General features: G+C 39.9%; 2 protein-coding genes across 2 annotated transcripts; both read right to left on the bottom strand.

The window, feature by feature from the left end:
- Positions 1-406: 406 nt before the first annotated feature.
- Positions 407-1231, bottom strand: LOC122641629 (G patch domain-containing protein 11-like). Its single transcript, XM_043834916.1, has 2 exons — positions 1028-1231; positions 407-943 (listed from the first exon to the last, which is right to left on the bottom strand). The coding sequence occupies exons 1-2, from the start codon at positions 1142-1144 to the stop codon at positions 425-427; spliced, it is 636 nt and encodes a 211-aa protein (XP_043690851.1). The 5' UTR covers positions 1145-1231; the 3' UTR covers positions 407-424.
- An 18837-nt stretch (positions 1232-20068) lies between these two features.
- LOC122642343 (WAT1-related protein At5g64700-like) lies at positions 20069-21678 on the bottom strand. The gene is made up of 4 exons (XM_043835778.1): positions 21554-21678; positions 20796-21468; positions 20353-20504; positions 20069-20261 (listed from the first exon to the last, which is right to left on the bottom strand). The coding sequence occupies exons 1-4, from the start codon at positions 21676-21678 to the stop codon at positions 20069-20071; spliced, it is 1143 nt and encodes a 380-aa protein (XP_043691713.1).
- Positions 21679-21973: the final 295 nt, after the last annotated feature.

The raw sequence follows: 21973 nt of genomic DNA, 5'->3' as shown, positions 1-21973 counted from the left end.
TTTAAATATTTAAACACGTAAATCGAGGCGAGGTCCTTAGATGCTATATCAAATATCTTTGGGCACAACAATTGAGACAAGTCCTGAGAACTCCGTCCTAAGTTCCTTTAGGTACACAAATTATCAGATACCGAATAGATAATCTTTCGGCCCAACAATTAAGACGACGCTATCAGGTGCCACATCGACAGCCTCTTGACACGTAAATTGAGGTAAAACTCTAAAACACCAACTTAAGCATTTTTAAGCGCACAAATTAGTACAAGACTATTAGATACCACCTTGGTAATATTCTGGCCAGAAATTAAGGCGATGGCATCAAATGCCACATCAACAGCCTTTTGGCAGGCAAATCGAGACGAAACCTAAAAACATCAACCTTAGGCACGCAAATTGGTTCAACGTCTTCTGCTATCTATTGTTCTTATTCTTCCTCCTCTTCATCTCCATCACTGTCTTCGTCTTCGTTATCGGATTCGATGACCTCCTTGTTCTCCAACTGGGCAAGTGCCGCTTTGGCCTTACTAAAGTCACCAGCAATCTTGCGGCTTCTCCACTGAGACTTTTGCCGAGAACCGAACTCGGCCATTAAAGCCTCGTCCTTCTTGCTCATCATCTCCGCTATGGCCTCTTCTCTCCTTTGCTTCTCCTTGTGCGGGTCTTCCCTCCCAATCCCCGCCCTCGACCGCCGTATCTCGAGACTAACCGGTTCGGCCAGACCGGATCCGTCCTTGCCGAGCGCTGAACCGGGATTGTACCCCATCTGCTTCAACATCTTGAACCCAATGTTGGATGGAGGTATCGCATAATCTAGTTTCGCTAGGGTTTGCTCGTCTTCGTCTCTCTGCTTCCGCTCTCGATCGAGTCTCCGTTGTTCTTGCCAGTTTAAGGTCTTGAGTTTCTTCGTTGAAGGTTGATTGATGAGGGTTTTGGTGTTGGAGTTCTGTGAAGAAGAGAGAAGTTAGGGTTCTGTAAACTGGCGAAGAAAAATAAAAAAAGGAAGAGAAATCAAGGAAACATGGATTACCTTTTTTTGAGAGATTTTAGAAGACTCAGTGGTTTCGGGAGGGAGGAACAGAGAGAGATCGCCCATGTAATCTTCGTCATCATCTTCAGTTTTTGTATCTTTATTTGTTTCCGCCATTGATTCGAGCTTGAAAATACTACGGCGGAAGAATTACAGTGAACGACGAGTGTTCCAACTTCAAGTCCCAACTGCTGCCGAAGGTGGCAGATTCCCCACGTTGGTCCTTGGCTACTGGCCAAAATTTTCATTTCATAGACCCTGGAACGCCATTTTTTGTCCTGATAGAACAGAGACCCAGCTGGCACATGCATCAACATGAATGAGAGTTCTCAATTTCCATGGAGTGGAACGGTAATTTTGCATGCTGCTGAGTCTGAGTGTAGGAACTATACGATCGGTTAGCTTTTTTTTTTAATTTTTTTGGTTAATCAAAAAGTTATGTGCTCTTTTTTCATAATAAAATAGAAAGGTCTGTACCAAAAAAAAAAAGGGGTAAACTATTAAATTTGGGTACCTAACGTGTAGAAAAAAATATGTTTGAGATACCTTAAGTTTAACATATTATGTTTAAAGTTTTTATTTTTTTTATTTTATATATTTGGGAAATAGCTAGGCTCTTGACCGGGATGCCCAGTATGTGTCATCCTCTCCTCTCTCCCTTTGAAAAAGACCTTCTTGCCCTTCTGTGTGATGCCTTATGATTGGTGTATGTCGTTAGTTTACCGAGATCGCGTAGCATGCCCAACCCCATATATAAAGCGAGAGCATGACACCAATGTGCAAATATAAAGAATGCCACCCGGTCGCGCCATACACGCCACCTCTGTGCCCTGACATAGGGGCATGCGAAATGACCATTGCACCTGTGGTCATTTCCAAGGTTCCGAGGGGTGTGGCAATCATTTCACGTGCCCCTATGTTACAGCACAGGGTGGCGTGACCGGGTGGCATTCTTTATATTCGCACATTTGGTGTCATGCTCTCTGTTTGGCATTACAGAACTGAAGGAGGGGATTGAGGAAGTTTCTCAGTAGGTAGCAAAAACCGGTCAATTGCAAAACCAACACCCTGGTAGAGATTCAATCTGCTACTAGGAGCTTCAGTGAGGAGAACATTCTTGGGAAAGGGTCATTGGGTTTTGTTTAAAAAGCTTAATTTCCTAATGGCCAAGTATGATTTTGGTACCTGAACTAATGGATTATATTGTTATAGGTTAGGAGATTATTAATAGCTTGAGCCATGGATGAGTGTTGTGGATTGCTGGGTTTTCCAAAAGATTTTGGCTGTGACGAGCATCAACATTTTGTGGGACTTTCTATTCATGAAGAGTAACATTAATTCTTTGATGTAATTTGGAAGGTGGTCCGTCTAAGGAACCCCAATATCGTGATGCTTCTGGGTTATTGTATGGAACATGGGCAACACCTTCTTGTACATGAGTAAGGGTGTCAATCGGTCGAGCTCGGTCAGTTATGGTTGGGTTTAATTGGTCCCCACCAATTTTACGGTCCCGTATCGGTTTTTCCCATTTAGCTAATTGATAGGCTAGGGCATGATCATATTTCTATTCGCTCGGTCGATTACGGGTAGGGGTGTAAATGAATAGCCGAAATCCGTTTCCGTATCCGTGTCTGTATCCGTTTAGCACTATCCGAATCCGTCCGAAAGCTAAACGGATGCGGATACGGATAGGCTATAGCTGTCTGAAAAGCTATATTTACATGTAAACGGATAAAATATCCGATCCGTATCCGTGTCCTTATCCGTTTAGCACTATCCGAATCTGTCTGATAGCTAATCGGATGCGGATGCGGATATAGCACTATCCGAGCCGAATCCGATCCGTTTACATCCCTAATTACTGGTCCATAACTGGGTTCAAGGTAATTGGACTAATAATCAGATTATAAATGGATTGATTGAGAAATTGGGCTACAAATGATCTTTAAATGGGCCATATTTGGTCTAAATGGGCTTAAACGGGCTAATCGGACTATATACCATCGGACCACTACACCACAACTTACTATTAATTGGTCGATGCTTGAGCTCATCATGTTTAGCAATTGATCTTATCTGATCTCAGACTTCAATATGTCGATTCATGTCGAGACCGATCCGATCCACTAGTATGGACAAGGGTAAAAAGGTAAAAAAAAAATTAGATTTTTATTTTTTTACAAAAGACGGGCAAATGTGTCATATTTGGCACTAGTTTGGATGATCCCGATACCACCGAGATTACGAACCATGATTGGAGCTTCTGTATCAGGATTGCTCTTGATATATACCTTATGCATTAATGGAGTAAGAATTCCATCTTGAACATCTGTATCATCTAAAAATTCTTTGGAAGAGGTAGTTGATCCAACAATTAACAGAGAAATCTCTTCCAAGGTGCAGTGGAGCCCAACTGAGTCTATGAATGAATGAACTGTGACCCATCAAAAATGACAATGCAACCACAAAAGTCTATTATTTCATTCTTTGTCATAGTCTCATGGGTAAGTCACGCAAATTGCTCTAGGTGACGAACTTATTTTGTCACCAAGAGCATGTATTGCTGATGCTTTGCTCAAGGCGGCAGAGTTGCTAAAATAGGTGGTTAATCCTTCGATAAATTTCAAAAGAGAATCCAAATCTTTGTTACTGGTATATTTTGGGGTTTTTCTTCCCTTCGACCATTAGAGTTTCTTCTTTTTTTTTTTTTTTTTGGTTTCAGGACGTCTCGGGGTTCATCCCCTCGACCTTTAGGGTTTTCCTATTTTCAGCTGTCTTGGGGTTCTTCCCCTCGACTTTTAGGGTTTTTCTCCTTTTCAAGATGTCTTGGGGTTCTTCCCCTCGACTTTTAGGGTTCTTCAAATTTTCAAGTGTCTTGGGGTTCTTCCCCGCGACTTTTAGGGTTCTTCCAATTTTCAGGTGTCTTGGGGTTCTTCCCCACGACTTTTTTCAATTTTAGGTGTCTTGGGGTTCTTCCCCTCAACTTTTAGGGTTCTTTCAATTTTCAGGTGTCTTGGGGTTTTTCCCCGCGACTTTTAGGGTTCTTCCAATTTTCAGGTGTCTTGGGGTTCTTCCCCTCGATTTTTCGGGTTCTTCTAATTTTCAGATGTCTTGGGGTTCTTCCCCGCGACTTTTAGGGTTCTTCCAAGGTCTTTTCGAAAATCTTTTTCATTTTCCGGGTCTTTTCTGAAAGTTTTTTCTTTTCTAGGGTCTATTTTGAAAATTTTTATTTTTAGGGCCTTTTTTGAAATTTTTTATTCTTCAAGGTCTTTTTTGGATTTTTTTTATTTTTAGGGTCTTTTGTGAAAAAATTTCCTTTTCTAGGGTCTGTTTTGAAAATTTTTACTTTTCTAGGGTCTTTTTTGAAAGTTTCTTATTTTTAGGGTCTTTTTTAAAATTTTTTCCTTTTCTAGGGTCTTTTTTGAATTTGTTTCTTTTCTAGGGTCTCTTTTGAAAATTTTTATTTTTTAGGGTCTTTTTGAATTTTTTTGAATTTTTTAGGGACTATTTTGAAAAAATTTCATTTTCCAGGGTATTTTCTGAAATTTGTTCCTTTTCTAGGGTCTTTTTTTGAATATTTTTATTTTTTAGGGCCTTTTTTGCAATTTTTTATTTTTAGTTTATTTTTAGGACTTTTTTTTTCCTTTTTTAAAAAAAATCCTCACAGCGCCGTGTGGTCTCCAAGGCACCGTGGTGGTAATCCCCCACCACGGTGCCGTGGGGATATTGCATGGCGCCATGGCTTGGCTCCCCTTTGCCTATTTGTTTATAAGTAGGGTCACCCCCTTATATTTCTCATCCAAGTTCGTTCCCAGACTCTGCCCTTTTTTGGACTTTTGAGTGAGATGGCCTTCCGCAGGCGTCCATGTCAGTCCTCACATGGCCTACTATTGGGGACCACAGACACGGATGCTTGGGTAGAGTAGTACCCGGTCGGGACGACCTTCGATTCGTCACTTAGTGAGTTTTTTTTTTCATCATTTTATTATATATAGTTTTTTTTTTAGTTTTAATTTATTATTTGTTTCTTTTCCTTTTTTTTTTTTTTTTTAGAGAGAGCAGGACAGTCGATCTCGAGGGCTTGCGCATGGATCGCGAGATGGCCGAGGGCACTAGGGGGAGCTTTTCGTTGGAGGATTACTGCCGCGATGACTGACCTTCGTCTCTCTTCTTTTTTTGTGTTGTACATATATACTCTCGTTTTTATTTTTTGATGAACAAACTTATTGTGATCATTTGTATGACTTTGGATTCACTCACCTTTGTATATCACAATGACTTCTCTTTTCCTTAGAAGCACAAGGTTTTATTGATAACTGGTTTGAGTTCATGGATGCTGAAACGGTAATTCAAACATCAAGCTGACATCACTTGTTTGCAACATGTATCTGATAGCAAAATCACCATTTCCTGAGTCAAGGCCTCTGGAGGTTTACAATTCTTCAACTTAAACTGCTCTGGTTTTAGAGATACCAAAGAGGGGGACCTAAACTGGTGTGAGTCGAACCCGTGAACCTCACATAGTTGTAACCTGGCATCTCTGATGACAGCCCCTATGGGTTTCTGGAGCCTTCCTCTTATCCAAGTATTCTTTTCAATCTTGGATCTTGTGAAATCCTTGTGTTTCCCTTCTTGCTTGGCAACACATAGGTCAGAGGTGATTCCTCCAGTCTTGACCCCGTCTGGGATTCTCTTTCTTGTCCATGATGAAGGAATCTTCCAAGGTTTTTTTTTTTTTTTTTTGTGAAAAATTGTTCCTTCTTCATGACTAGGAGGAACGACTTTCCTTGAGGAGAGGCAAACCTGACATTCTTCAAGAGGTAGGGCTATCCTGACCTTCTCAAAATGGGAGTCATGTAACCGAGGATTCCATCATTTATCCGATTCTACCAAATTTTGATGAATTGAGATCGTCCAGCAACATAGGACCATTCACACGCACGTGGAGGGTCCATAACTATTCCCTTTCTTCCTTGGGTCCTCACATGATCCCTGCGTCAAGGATCTTGTTAGTACCCTGAACATTAACTAGTCTTCAACTAGTAGCCAGCCTTTAACAACCCTAGGTACATTATAAGTCAGATTCTAAAGGCCAAATGGCGAGATTTACCGTATTTGCAGGGGACGTCAGTTGGCGGGATTATGGAATGGACTAACACAATGCCCTTCTCTTTTTTTTTTTTTTTTTTTTGAGACCGCACTCAAGATGCCGAGTTGCCTACGTATCCCTCGAGAGGAATCAGGTCGAACTTAGTTCAATTTAAAACCAATCCCGAAAATGTTCTTTCTCAAGGTCAATGAGATGTACCGCTTGGCTTGACAATATTGCTTTCGCTCTGTGAGGACCACTTCAATTGGGCCAGAATTCTCCCTTTGGTTCATGTATCGTGGTCCTTTTGCTTCCTTAGATCCAAACCTCTTTCTTTGATATTTCGAGAGTGTACCCCCTTGTTGGACGCTCTGGCCATCTTTTGCTGACATGACTTTCATTCCCTTTTTATTCAAGAGATTGAATTCTAGACCTCGTCCATTCCTCTTCTGGCGGCTAATACTCGAAAAGATAGAGCCTAAATTTCCATAGGTAAAATGGCCTTTATTCCATATGCTAAAGAATATAGAGTTTCCCCAGCTGAGGTCTGATTTGATGTTTGGTAGACCCATAAGGCTAGTAGGAGCTTCTTGGGCCAATCATTGTGCGCATCTGCCATCTTTTGCAATATGACTTTCACAATCTTGTTAGTTACTTTCATTGCTCCGTTGGTTTGAGGCTTGTAGATAGTGGACTTATGCCTTTTATGCCAAATTCAGCACAAAGCTCTTCCACCTTTCTTTGAAAATGTAAGCCTTGATCTGAAATCCATTGTTGAGGCGCACCACACCTGCAGACGATGTTTTCTTTTATGAACTTTGCTACCTCATCAGCGGTTAGGACCATAGAAGATTGAGCCTCCACCTACTTGGTGAGATAGTCGATGGCGAGCTCATGTCCATTGGAAGCCTTTGGATTTATTTATCACATCAATTCCCCAAATAAGAATGATGGGCATGGGGCACTCAACGAATGCACCCTTGTGGGAAAAATGTGTGCAAATATCCGACATTAGGGACGTCCCTTGATGGTAGTGGCACAGTCAACTTCCATTGTTATCCAATAATATCCCATCCCAAGGGTCTTCTTGACGAGCGTTCACATGCGGTCCACAGATTCCTCGGTGAATTTTTTCCATGGTGGTCTGAGCCCGTTCCTTACTCGCGCATAGTAGTTGAATGCCATAATAAGACCTTTTGTGCTGCAGGCTTTCTTGGAGAAAGAATCGAGTAGGGTGCTTTTGCAGATGCTTCTTCTTTCCTTCCGTGAAATATTCAAGGTATTTTCTATCAGTTCATATCAGGGGTTTCCCATTCTTAACTGGCTCTCTGTATGTTGGGCCAGTTCCCTCTCTTGTTTTCTTCTTTTTTTGTTGGAATTCTCATTCATCATCATTTTTTTTCTTTGGAATTCTCATTTTTTTTGTCTTTTTTTTTTTTTTTTGGAATTCTCATTTTTTTTATTCTTCTCTCTTAGAGGCTTAAAAATGGGTTTGCCCGTCGTAGTTAAGCGAGTTACGAATCTACTGATGTATTGGATGCGGCCTAAGAACCTTCATACTTCTTTCTCCATCCTTGATGGTGGCACTTCCATGATGGCCTTGTTGGTCTGTTGATTTGACCATCGATATATGCTTGCATTTCTTGGTGCATCATATCGCGCAGTATGGTCGTTGCCCCAACATTTTTCATCTTGTACCTAAGCATTCCCCATGGTGTAATGAAAGCCGTCTTTTCTCGATTCTTTGGGCTCATGATGATTTGATTGTAGCCAGATAAACCATCTATGAATGACAGCAAGGCATGGCCTGCAGTATATCGGTATGGGGCAATGAAAAATTATCCTTGGGGCTAACCTTATTTAAGTCACACATTCTGACCTTCCCATCTTTCTTAGGAATAGGAACAATATTGGACAACTCCTGAAGGTATTGAGTCACTTGGAGGAAACCTGCATTCCATTGCTTGACGACTTCCTCCCTGTTCCCTTTCGGCCATACCCGTCTTGGCTTCTGCTTGACAGGGTGAGTGTTTAGGTACATAGGTGGCCTGTGTTGTACGATTCCTGGGTCAATTCCAGGCATGTCCTTGTAAAATTAGGCGAAGACTTTCTCAAATTCCTTGAGAAGAGAGGTCATTCGGGATAGTTATTTTGATTATTCGAGGGCATTGGTCAGTTCCCAGATTTATAAGATGAGTGTCCTCTCGGACGGGTTGAGCTTTTCTTTGCTTCAGTTGTTCTAACAAGTTATGTTAAAAGACGTCCTCAGAAGAATAAAAAGAAGAAGGAGACGAGTAATACTGAAATTAGCAATTTTATTCATGATAAGAAGGGGAGTACAGACAGACTCAACAGACTGGAAGTTTACAACCTCCTTTGGGAAAGGAAAATACAGACTCAAAAACAAACTTAGACAGGACTACATCAGAGCTGGCTACAACTTTAGACTCAACAACGTGTAATTTTTCCATCATCTTTGCTTAGTGTGCTATGGATCCTTGCAGAGGTTATATGAGACATTGAGGTGCTAGGCCTCCTTCTTCCTTACTGATTGTTGCCATTTTGAATAGCCCATCAATTCCTTGATCCTCTTGGATTTTAGCCTCGCTTGCTTGATCTGGTCCCACGACTACCCGATCTATTTCATCTTTGAAGAATGTCTCAAACCTTGGTTGAAGCCATGGCCCCTTGGTTTCACAGTAAGGAAAATTCTCTCCTTCCTTCATGATTTTTGTGGATGACCCATTTGCCCTGTAAACACGTGCATCTATTAATCTCTTCTTTCTCGCGATTGGCTTGGTCAAAAGGGTGGGATATCCTTGTTTGGAATCCTCCTGCAGCGCATTCGCTCCTTAAGTTGGCAAAGGATTTGCGGTCATTCTTGGCTGTTGCTCAACTTGAAGTTTGACCTTGCCATCATCAATCAAGTCTTGGATCGCATGCTTGAGGAATATGTACCTATCCGTGTGATGCCCCTACTGATCATGATAGTAGCAATAGCGATGGGGCTTGTACCATGTAGGTGAATTATTCAGATCCACATGCTTAGGGGGAACCGAGTTAATCATTCCTTCCTTTTTGAGCTTGGTGAACAACAATGATGGCGCCATTCCTCCAAAATTGAAGGCTCTTTTGGGAAGTTTCGGGTCCACTTGGATCACTAAAGGTGTGGTCCTTGTGGTCATCACTTGCACTCTTGCCATCTGGCAGCTTGTTCCTATTGCATTTACTTCTCTTGAGCTTTTCTTTCCAACATGAGCTCCCATAGCCTCCCAGTTTGCACTCGATACTTGCTTCTCCTTGAAGATTTTATCTTCCATCTCCTCCCCAATGGTCATGAGTGCATCGAAGGTCAAGTTTTCAAATAAGATATCTACTTGTTCCTTTTTTGTGGGATAGTTCCATATCTTTGCAGCCTCCTTCCTGAACCTCATGATGGAATTTGAGAACTCTTCATTTGGTTCTTGCCTTAGAGTCTCCAACTCTATCCGGGTGATATCCATCTCAGTGTTGTACAAATACTGCTTAGTGAATGCCTTTACCACAGATGCCCAGGACTGAGTTTGAGTATGATCCAATTGGGTCAACCATCGCAACGCAGATCCAGCCAAGGATTATAAGAATGCCTACCCCATTTGATTCTCGAAAAGTCCCCACGACCTAGCGATAACAGCGAAAATCTTGAGAAGAGCTCTAGGGTCTCCCGACCCATCGAACTTATCCGGTTTCCACCTGAAGTCTTCAGGGATTTTTCACTCGAGGAAGAACACCAATTCTTCTTCCTCTTTGTCTTTGACTGCCACCTCAAGCTCTTCAATCTTTTCTCTCATTTTCCTTTCCACCTCAGTTTCAGGGGGATCTAAAAATTGACTGTCATCCTCTTCTTCTACCAGTATGGTGCTCAGAGTTTTGGGGGTCGCAAAGGTAGTTCTTCTTACTTCTCGTTTTGCGAATCCAAGTGCGAACCCTCCTTTAGAGATTTCATTGACTGACTGCGTCAATTGTTCCACGAGTTGTCGCATTTCTGCCACATTCGTTTGCAATCTCTTCATTTGGTGCTCTATGTGACTTTCAAATGCGTGATCGTCCATTGGATCTATGTTGCTCTCGAATGATATCTCAGCCGATGAACTGGATGAATGAGAAGAGGATGGGGAATTTGAAAAGGACAATGGACTAGCTTGGGTCAGCCTTCTGTCTTGTCGGGCCCAGATTGGTGAGAATGGCTTTTTCTTTTTTTGAGAAATGGAATCGTGCCTCTACGAAAAAGAGAAATCCTAGTTTAGATACTAAGAGTGAGTTTCATTTGGATAAAAAGCTTCCAAAATCAAACAATCGAGGACAATTTTTTATTCACTTTATTTTTTTAATATTTTTGTATTCTTTTTTTGTATTTCATTTATATCAATTTTTTTGTATTTGATTTTTATTATTTTTTTGTATTTTATTTTCTTTATATTTTATTTTTATCATTCTTTTGTATTTTATTTTTATTATTTTTTTTGTATTTATATTATTATTAGTTTTTTTGGGTATTTTATTATTATTATTATTATTATTATTGTTTTTTGGCTCAAGTAATCGAAGTTGTTATCGGAACTTTTGATATTGTAGAAGTTCTCTCAGACCATACTTCAAATGCCATCGTCGCCCAAACATTTCTTAAAAGGAAAAATAAACAAACAAAGAAGAAAGCCTAGTTTCAGGTTCTTGATGATTATATCTTGAATCAATACGAGGTGCCCCATTTTCGAGTGACATGTAGGATTCCATTAGACGGGGGTGGACCTCCATCTTTCTTCGAGGGACTATCGCGGGACTATGGAATTCCCTACTTTGGGCGGCGTCTCGTATTGAAGCCAGATTAATCATTAAGAGACCTTAAACTCGGTCCTTCTTTAAGCTAACAAGGGTTAGTTTGTGTTATACCCTAATCATATATGGTCTATTTTCCTACATGATGCATGCAATGGGTAGGCTGATAGGACAGAAAAAGGTCACCCTTGATAGAACCGATATACCTATCGCTCGTGGTTGCGAATTGCTGGTACATGGTTCTTTTAATATACCTGGAGAGTAGGTCACACAATCTCAAAGTAACCGTGCTAGTGCCTTTATTGAGTGGCTAAAGCACCTCACAACACACTAGTGATTACCCTCGCTGGTGATTCTAAACTCAGACAGCAAATTTCAAAGGCTATGGCTTCGCCGTGAATTACCCATGACTACTCATGGGGTCCAACGACTAACCACGAGGTAAATGTGTTCCCTTGCCGTGTGTGTGTGTGCATGAAAGTGGTACAGGAAGCAACTATCATCCGATCTCAGAGTACTTAGTATGACGTATCTCACCTCCCCGGGGGTAAGGTACGACAGGGAGTATCCTCGTCGTTTGATTTCACTTCGAGTATTGTGCATGATGCAGTTAGTACACCGAAAAGTTAGCCACACAGGTTTTCATGCAAAATCGGAGAGAATATTCTTGCATTTATTGGTAGCATCTATTTAGAAAGCTTGACCTCAAGTGGATGTTTATCCACTTAGTCCCCAGTGGAGTCGCCACTGTAAGTACCATGATCCTCTGTGGTGAGGTTTCCTCAGCCTTATTGGCGACAGACTATTGGGTCTGGTAATGTGGGGGTCATTTTGATACATTATCAGGGGCGCGAGGGTCATATGCTTCATAAAAATACTAAAATAAAATGAGGAGTCGCCACCTAAGATTAGGGCCTAGGACCCAATAGGTATAGCCCTATCCGTTATGAACGGAAACAGGCTACAGAGCTCCATATGGTCTGGTCAAAGATTTGGGTAAGGGGTCGGGTTACAAGCATGGGAAGGTGTTAGGCACCCATCTTGCCCGGCGAAAATCAGTCTTTCTATTATAGATGCTAAAAGGATGAATATTCTCTCTTTCTATAACAATGAGGCTATATAATGTACATTATACCTATATTTACAATATATACATTAAAACGGGAAAACACAAAAGACTACATTGTAATGACTAAAATGCAATGATTATACCTTCATAGGGGTATACCTCAGATCTTGACGATCCCCTGGCTCAGGGGAAGAAGGACGAATGGACCAACACCTGGTTTCTCGAACAGGGTAACGACTCTTTGGATGTGTCTGTAAGAGAACAGAATAACGGCTATAAAAAAGGAGCTTTCGTTATCCGTATACAGACGGAATAACGACCTGACCGGAATGGGATCGCTCTTCGGATGTTTGGGTAATCGATGGATCTACCCACAACTCAAATGGGTAATCAATAAATCTACCCGCAACTCAAGTGGGTAATCGATGGATCTACCCACAACTCAGAACACCACTCAAAAATCGCTCACAAAGGGCTAAAAGAGGGTAAAAATCGGACTGGGAGGGTCTCCCTCAGCTTGGAATTGCTTGAAATGAAGGGAGGGGGACCCTACTATTTATAGGGGAGGCCCCATTTCCACAGCACCGGGTAAGATGTCCACGGTGCCGTGGATGATGTCATCCTACGATGTCATAATCCTCCACGGCGGCGTGGCTCCGTACACCACTGCCGTGGGAGGCCTCCACGGTGCCGTGGGTCACTGTCCACAGCGCCGTGGGCGATGTGGTCCCCCTCTTCCTACTTCTTAAGCCTCAAATGGGCTTTCTTGAGGTTTTGGATGTGTTTGGGCCCATGGGCCTTGTCTTTTTGGTCTTGGGAAAGGAAAAGGGGTGTGATATCCATCGCCCGTGTCCGGTCGTCATCATCGCCAGGGGGGTGACAAAATTCAGTGTCTACACTAAGAAATAGAGAATTCACAAAAGAGGAGAATTTTTATCCTCTCCTGCTACTGCACGGTGCAGTACTGCATCATGTGGCGCTGCAGAGACCACATGACAGAGCGGGGCCCACATGGTGCACATGGTCTCTGCAGCCGCCACACAATGCATTACTGCACAGTGCAGTAACAGGAGAGGATAATGATTCAAAAGAGGATGAGGCAATTGCTGAATACTTGGCATGGGTTGGGGCTTAGGACAAGGTTGAAGATTGGTCTCCATTCGTCTGGGTTAGAAAGGATGGCTCGAGTTCGAAGAGACCTCGTGTTATAGAAGAATGATGACGCTATGTGAGGAGGATAAAATTGATGCAGAGGTGATAGTGTACCCTAGCTACCCGAGTGCCCGCGGCTTAGAGAACCTTTTCTTTTTCTTTTTTAGGGCAAGAGATCCCTGTCTGGTCATGTAGCGCCTGCACTAGCGCTAGGGTCAATAAGAGTGGGTGTAGGACAATTCGATTGAATGGGATTTTTTTAGTTCATACTGGGGGCTGAGAGGTAATTTTGTATGCTCTTGTATCTGGGTGCAGAAACCACACGAGCGATTAGCGTTCTTTTTCCTTTTTTTAGGGAAAAAAGATCCCAACTTGGTGGCATCTCCGACGCCCTCTTACAAGACACCGTGAACTGATGTCCCTGCCTGTGGGTAGATACCTAGACGTGCTACACCATTGGCCCACACGTTGGTGTAGAGTCCATGTGACCAAGTAGCAATCTCTTGCCTTGTTTTTTTTAATACCCATTTGTGATAATTTGTTTGACAAACTTCTAGTGTATAGAAATAAGCCAATAAATCATTTCCTTATTTAATTGCTTCCATTGGCTTCACTTTTTGGTAACTTGAATTGATTAATTCAACACTAGGAGAGGCAGAATCATCTCAATTCTGTAAGTAGATACACCCTCAGAAGTATATATAAGCATTAAAAAAATAAATGTAAGAATCACTTGTTAATGATAAATGGTGGTGGTGATGGATCACTATAAGAATTTGAATAATGAATTAAAGATTAGGTTACATCATTATATACGATGCTGTAGCTAGACATATCACATTAGTATATATAACCTAGTATGGTTTTGATTTTTTTTGGCACCTTTACTTTCTACTTGATATTGTCTCCTTCATGGTCACCAAGAACTCCCTATACCCCACATGAAGAGTCCACATCCACAGGAGGAGTGTCATTGGAACTGTGTTATGTGATAAATAGTTAGGTTATACAACCTCTAAGACACAGGGTAACCTGGCCTAGTTAGGTGATGCAGGCCCGTTCAGTGTTGCCACATCAGCAACTTCCTTTGTCCATGTGAGGTTGAGTTCCAGCCCAAATCATGAGAAGGATTCCTTCCTCTCAACGGATAGCTACAAGAATCATTTTTCTATTTTTAAGGGACAGCTGGAGATTGTTAAAAGAGATATATTTTCCAATTTTTGAGGGAGAAATTAGCTATTGTTTTAGCATTTAAAAGCAAAGGAGAATATTCTCTGCAGGTCTCAGGCACATGGGCAGCCTGTGCAGGGGGGCAGGGCAATCATTGCACCCACCTCCATGTGCTTGGGCGCAGCTTGCGCTGCGGCACAGAGAACAACGCCCCCTAAAAGCAAACATTACTTCGTTGGAGAGTTTGCCAAGAATAAGAGATCATAAATCCTATTTCCATTCCTACAAGTTAAGAGTTGAAATTCTCAAGGAAGCCTAACCGCAGCAATCCATGCCACATACACATCATCATTGGACGAATCTTGAAGAGTGAGAATTCTTGGACGATTTCTATAGCCCCTTTCTTAATTTGAGTTTTATTATTTCAATATTTTTAATTGTCAAGAGTCTAGTCTACCTTAGATTAGGATTTACTTTGATATTTATTTTTCTTTTATTTTAAGATGTAATTAATTTCTGATTTAATCATAACCGTAGGATAGATTGCAATTAGGGCTTGAAGATTAGAGTTTATTTTTCTCTTTAAATGTGTAAGAGCTATGTTCATTCGGTAGTGAAGATGGACTAATGAAAATTTACTCTGTTGAGAATTTTGAACCTTGAAGTGTTCTCCCTCATAACCTTGGAAAGTTATGTTGTATCTTGGAAGAGTTGCAATCTTCCCATGTCCTTGAAGAGTCACCTTAAACCCGTTGCAATGTCTTTCTTCTTATGTTTGTGTGTTTGACTCTCCCGATCCATATCTTCCAATGAGGCTGCAATATTAGGTCTGTTGATAAATTAATAACTATGTACCAATCCAACCAATGGACCTAAACATGTAAAACATTCTTTTTTGAGCCTTCTGGATTGTAGGGTATCTCCACAATGCTCAAATTCTGTGAGGTTAGTATTGCTCGTCTCATTGGTCTCTTGACCCATATATGTTACTTGTCCACTATTTAATGAGGACTTTAAAACTGTTATATAATCATATTTTTATAATTGAATCTAAACAATTAGATAAAATCTAGTATAAAATTAAAATATCAGTATCTGCATCCATTTAGTTTTTGAACGGATTCAGATAGTCTTTAGAAATTGATTTTCTTAATACGAATCCCCTCCAAGAGAATTTGAACTCAGAAGAATGATCATCATGCCTGACATGGCACATCAACACTATTCATAAAACTTCTATATAAAAATGCATTTTTTTTGGGAAATTTATGAAACACCTCCTGAAAATGGGTCGAAACACAGATCACTCCCTGAAATTTGAAAATACTCAGATCACCCTCTCTACACTAATGGTGTTAGTCTGCTGTTAGTTATTGGTGTAAAAGGACTATTTTACTCTTGTATTAGAATTAAATTTACAATACTACCCTTTCCTTCATCTTCAACCTAAAATACCCCATTGCCTCTGCTTCGCTAAGGCAGCACCGCCGCTGCCGCCTCTGCTTCCTCACACCTGCAACTCAATCCCGACAGCCACCGATCTGAATCAAGAATAGTGAGAAGCAGCTGAGGAATGATACAAGACCTGGGATCGGTTCGGATGTCGAATCGGAGGGTGAAGGTGGAGCACATGCGTATGATGATGAAGAATCTGAGAAAGTGGGAGAGGAAGAAGAAGCAGTCGAACAAGCAGAGGAGGGAGAAGGGGAATTTCCATCATGGCTTCAAGGTTCTTTCCAGCGGAAACCCTCTTTCGATTCAATTTATAAAACTCATTACAAATCAGAAATCAAGTTTTATTTCAACTGAAACCTGAAAACTAAGAGATCTATGTGTTACGAATCTACCTAAAAGCTTAGATCGAGTTTTATAAATTGAATCGAAAACCTGAAACCTTTGTAATCGAGTTTTATAAATTTCTCTTAGGGATGGGCAATAACAATATCAGAAATCAAGTTTTATTTCAAGGAAATATGACTGAAACTACTTATAGCGGTAGGTTTAGATTCAGATTTGAAAGTGGTTTTGAAACCCACTATTCCAGCCAGCTTTGGAGCTTAGGTTCAGCAGGATGGGTTGCCCAAAGGTAAGGCCTCAACCCCCTAAATCTGAGTAGAAACGGAGGATCAAGGGACATTGATCCAACTTTGTGGTTGTCGATGTTACATGGAAAACAAAGTAACAGTGTAGGTTTAATAGAAACAGAAATAAAAAAGAGAAAAGGGAAGAAGAAGAAATAAAGAGAGCAGAAGAGAAACGTTCCCTGGGACGGGAGAGAGAATATCAGAGAGGAGATAGAGAAGAGGAACGGAGAGTATGCTCCCGCCGGTGCAATTGATCAGGAACGGAGACAGAGAAGACGAAAGGAGCAAGGGTAATATTGAGATTTGGCTGTAAAGGATTTTCCCTTTAAGCCGGTTCGTTGAATCTTCACCTTTCTCCACGAGGTACGCCGATAGCGGCAGCGGCGGTGGCGGTGCTGCAAACAGAGTTGCAGGAAAAGGGTGGGGTATTTTAGGTTGAAGATGAAGGAAGGGTAGTATTGTAAATTTAATTGTATATGTTAAGTTTTTAGACCTAAGGGTAAAATAATAATTTACTCATCTCAAGGATAGTTTAGGGTTTTTAAAATATTTAATTAGCTGACTTCATCAATTAACTAACGGTAGGGTCTAATTTGAGTATAGGACTCTAATGCAGGGATGATCTGAGTATTCTCAAATTTTAGGGGATGATCCGAGTTTTGACCCATTTTCAGGGAGTGTTTCATAAATTTCTTTTTTTTTTTATTTTAAGATTAGAGATATAAAATGCATTTACTACCCTACTTTATTACTTTTATAGTGAATATAATTCCTTGAACGAATCTGAATGATCAAAATGCCCCAAATGGCAGACAACAACCACTCATAAAGTTCAAAGTTCCAGTTAAAATGGTATTGGATTCGGATCACTTTGAAGAGACACAGAAAAGGACAAGGAATAAAAAGGTCATTTTTGTCTTTAAGTCGTATCAATCCAAAAATAATAATAAAATAATTTATATAACCTTTTAAGTGACACAAAAAAGGACAAAGAATAAAAAGGTAATTTTTGTCTTTAAGTCGTGTCAACCCAAAAATAATAATAAAGTAATTTATCTAACCATTTAATTAGTGATTATCTTTAGTTTATCAATTTTTTTTTATCACTTTTAACAAAATCTAAGAGATACACAACTCAAGAAGACAAACCAAGGGAAAAACTCCTAATTAAAGAAAACAACCATCAAAAGGAAGATACAACAATACATTCGGAAAGAAACAAAAGTTAAAATGGGGAACAATAAAATTTGGGAGGTGGGAGGTGGGAGGTGGGAGGTGGGAGGGGGACTTTCGGTTTCTAAAGATAAAACCCACCTATATCACGTTAGGATAAACCCCCAATCTCGACATATATCTTAACACCCCCTTCAAGCTAAAGTATACATATAAAAGACTCCAGTTTGGAACAACAAGAATAGATATTAAAAATTGCATCAATATTGAGCATAAACAGTAGAGATAGACACCAGTGAGCACATGGATAACTTGATTCAAGTAGCAGCATCAACTAAAGCACATCAATCATCAACAACTTCATTATTTTGGGAATGATTTATTTACCATTTAATGATGGAGAACTAAACTTAAGAAGAGTGAAAGACATAATTAATAAGCCTTCATCATGAAGCTAATCTAGAGAATTTCTTCTAAGGAAAATAGCCTATGGGTGAACTAGGTATATTCTAGATATTTGAGAATTGACTCTATTTGGACTACCAAGAAATCATTTGATTTCTTTTATTTTTGGAATAAAATCCTCAAGCATAGGGACATAGTTTTTTATTTTATTTTATTTTTATTTTTATGATAGATCATCAAATTTCTTGAAAAAAAGGAAGAAAATTGCAAATCTCTCAAATTTCTTTTATTTTTGGAATAAGATCCTCAAGTATAGGGACAGTTTTTTATTTTATTTTTATTTTTATTTTTATGATAGATCATCAAATTTCTTAAAAAAAAAAGGAAGAAAATTGCAAATCTCTCCCATTCATAGATGAATGAATGCTCAGAATCCAGGGTTTCGATAATTAGCTAGTATTAACACTGACCTTTAGTACATCAACACACAAAACACCCACTTAAATGGTGAGTACCTCTCAGGTCCAGAGAATAGATCACCAATGATGAGAGTCTTGTACACACAATGCCCACTTGCAGTGGTAAGGACCTCACAGGTTTGAAGACCAAAACACTAATGTTGAGAGTCTTGTGCAAATATATAACAAACGATCTACCATGCAATGCAAGACTCTCATAATAATCATATTCGATATAAAAATAGCATTTGAGTACTCATACTTATATTCTCGAAGTCTCATTCACATGAAAATATACAACATGACAACAATGTATATTGATTGTCTAGTTCAATCAATACCTAGTCACAGATAGTTTTATTTTTTGTACAAGGTTCAAGGGCCCACAAGAGGCCATACAAGACCCCCTAAGGGGCCAGATGGAGACATAGGTAGGGCTAGCAGGGCCAGAGGGGTCATTCTTGGAAAGAAATTAAACTAGTGCATAATACTGACTTAAAATGCCTTCAGAGGGGACTTTATCAAGTCGCTGAGCAATTTTCTAAGGGAGCAGTGCCAAACCACCAAAGCAAGCCTTGGATCGGCATGTAAAGGTCTAACATGAAGGCACATTCATTCATATATAAAATGATGATAATTAATATTAATTATTTTTTTGGCGTATCCTATCTATCTGCCCAATGGGACTTTAAGTACCAACTACAAGAGATAGTATGCAGTGGAGAGGATCTGGATTCATCTAACCACTACAAGGAGGGAAGGGGGGGGGGGGAGGAGGGGGAGGGAGAGAGGTGCCTATTTTCTGGCACAAATATGCAAATCAGGAGAGTCGATCCCTTGATGTCCTGGGGTGCATGCGCTCCAACTGGAAAGCCACCAATCAATCGACCAAACGGTTGTTTGCATAATTAATATTAATTTAAACTATTCAAATTTGGATTTGATAATAATACATATCTACCAATCTCCCATTTGTATATCAAAGCCAATGTCCGACTAATTTAATATCCATGTTCTCAACATATCTTTCAAATACAGTAGCAGCTAAACCCTTAGCTAGAGGGTCAAACAAATTAAATACAGTGTTGATATTGTCAATACTAAAATCACCATGTTGTATGATTTCTCTGACGAGATGATACTTCAACTCCACATGTTTACTCCTCTAATGTGTTCTAAGTTCCTTTGATTGTGCTATAACTCCCCTGTTATTATAATACAACGGAATGGAGAGCTTGACCAGCTCAGGGACTACCTCAAGATTGGTAAAAAACATGGGTTATTTTTTATCAACCTTTTTCTTTTTGGTCATGAGTTGATTATATGTTTCCCGAACTACTTGTAAATTATAGGAAAAAAATATCAACTCAATGAATTGCTTCCGTTGGGTTCACTTGTTAGAATCTTGAAGTGAATTGATTCAATACTTGTCAGAGAAGCAAAATCTTCTAAAATTATCTACTTAAAAATTGGGTATCAATTAATCTGATTTTAATACTTTCAAATTAAGTAAATTATTCAAAAACTCCCACATTAAGCTTAAAAATTAAAATATTATAGAGATTCAGAAATTATCACTCGACAATTCAAATGAAGCGTTTTGCTTCACCCTCAAGTAAAGACAGGTTAGTTTTTTCCATTTTTGGCAGGGATATTGTTCATGCTTAAGGGATTATTGGTTATAGTGATGTCTAGTGTCTGATGATCATCAAGAGAATTTTGTTCGTCCTTCCCAACCTTCTCTTCACTGCAACTGTCTGTGCTTTTGCCCCATAATACTGTATAAAGCCCCACAACAGTGATCAATGCACCGATCAAGCTACAATAAACCAGAAGCAATCCATACACTTGTGAGATCGGTGCTGTAGAAATAGCTAATAAGAATATTCACTCTATGTTTTGTTGCTCACCTTCCCAAGTGAAGCCGCTCGGCGAAGAAAATTGCTGAGAATATGCCCACCATCACCATGGCCATGGGATAAAACATAGCTGCAAAAACTGGTCCCTTCTTACTGATACACCATGTTTGTAGGTAGTAAACCAAGCCTGAGTTGATGAGTCCCTATCATGAAGCAAAAATCATCAAACAAAGATTAATTGGGTACTAAACAATCTCCCCCTCTACGTGGGAGAAACCAAGATCTTCTCCGATTTCATCCTCGGAAGTATAAGGGTTTTCATGCTTTACCTTTGATACCAGTTATTTGGACTTGGGTAGAACTCATCCTTAAAAGCTAACTGTTAAGGAGAGAGTGCCTAAGTACCTATAAGTTTCCACGTCGGGAAACTGACATTCGATTTGAGATTATTATCTTACTATTATTTTCCACTACAAACACATAAATTAACTTACAGAGTATAAAACAGTCAAGAGCTGGACATTCCACTCGAGTCTCCACAACCTTGGTTCTCTTTCAAAGAAGAGAGCAACAACAGAAGATTGCAATGCAGCAAAGAAACAAATCAAAGTGTTCAAAGATAATGGGGCTGGATAAACATTTGAGATCAGTGACTGTAGTATGAGCCATGCACTCCATGCAATATAACTTATTAGAATAAGAAGTGAACCTTTGATCCAGTCCTCTTTATGGTGCCTTACTAACCCATGAACAGAACCTCTAGTTTTATCAATGTCAATCAATGGATTTCTAGTCAAGCTTTTGAATTGATACCCTCCTTTCCAAAATGTAAAAATTAATGCTCCACCAATACAAACCAATGTACCCAAGATCTTAGCTCTCCCCTTAGCATTCTCAATATTCACTGTCTCCATCCTTAGCAGAATTGCCATGACAAATGTGAAACCAGGGATTACATTACCTAAGGCACAAGCAACTGTTGGGGAAATGTATTTTAAGCCAGCATAGTAGATATTTAGATAAATGGTTGACCCAAGTGAAGATAGACCAAAAATCTTGATCAACATTGGAAGAGAAAGAGATGGCCTCTGTTTCCTGCAATTTTTTATGGTGCCCAAAATGAAGATAATTAGGCAGGGAACATATAAGGCAAAATGTGATAGATAGCTAGGAGAAGGGGAAAGAGCTTACTTACCTCTCTAGGAAATAGGCTAAAGGGCCTAGCAAGAACATGCCAATTAAGTGTCTATACACAATAAAGACAAGTTGACTGATTCCCTTATTGAGAGAGATCTTCATGAGAATGTTGAATCCACCATAAGCAAACTGTGTCACCACCATGGCCATGTATGGAGCACATATCTTGAAGGCTTCCATAGCTTCTTTCTTTCTTCCTTGTTATTGCAAGAAAGATTTATATACTTAAGACACAATACAAGTGAGATAGAGAGATTGAATAAGTTCTAAGAGTTAATAGTGGAGCATCAGTCTCAGCAGCCACTCGTCAGGAGAATAAGCCGTGCAAGAGGAGAATAGGAGAATAAACTTTGGAATGGGCATTAATGGTTATGAAACATCAACCTCAGCCACTAAATAGTGATGGAGCATCATCGACTGGTGCCATTAATAATGGATGTGTGTTTGTGGATTTATCTGAAATTTTTGTTAAACG

Source organism: Telopea speciosissima, chromosome 10, assembly GCF_018873765.1.
Source record: "Telopea speciosissima isolate NSW1024214 ecotype Mountain lineage chromosome 10, Tspe_v1, whole genome shotgun sequence".
NCBI classification, from domain to species: domain Eukaryota; kingdom Viridiplantae; phylum Streptophyta; class Magnoliopsida; order Proteales; family Proteaceae; genus Telopea; species Telopea speciosissima.
Note: the sequence above shows the minus strand (reverse complement) of the source record. Positions and strands in the feature narration are given on the sequence as shown.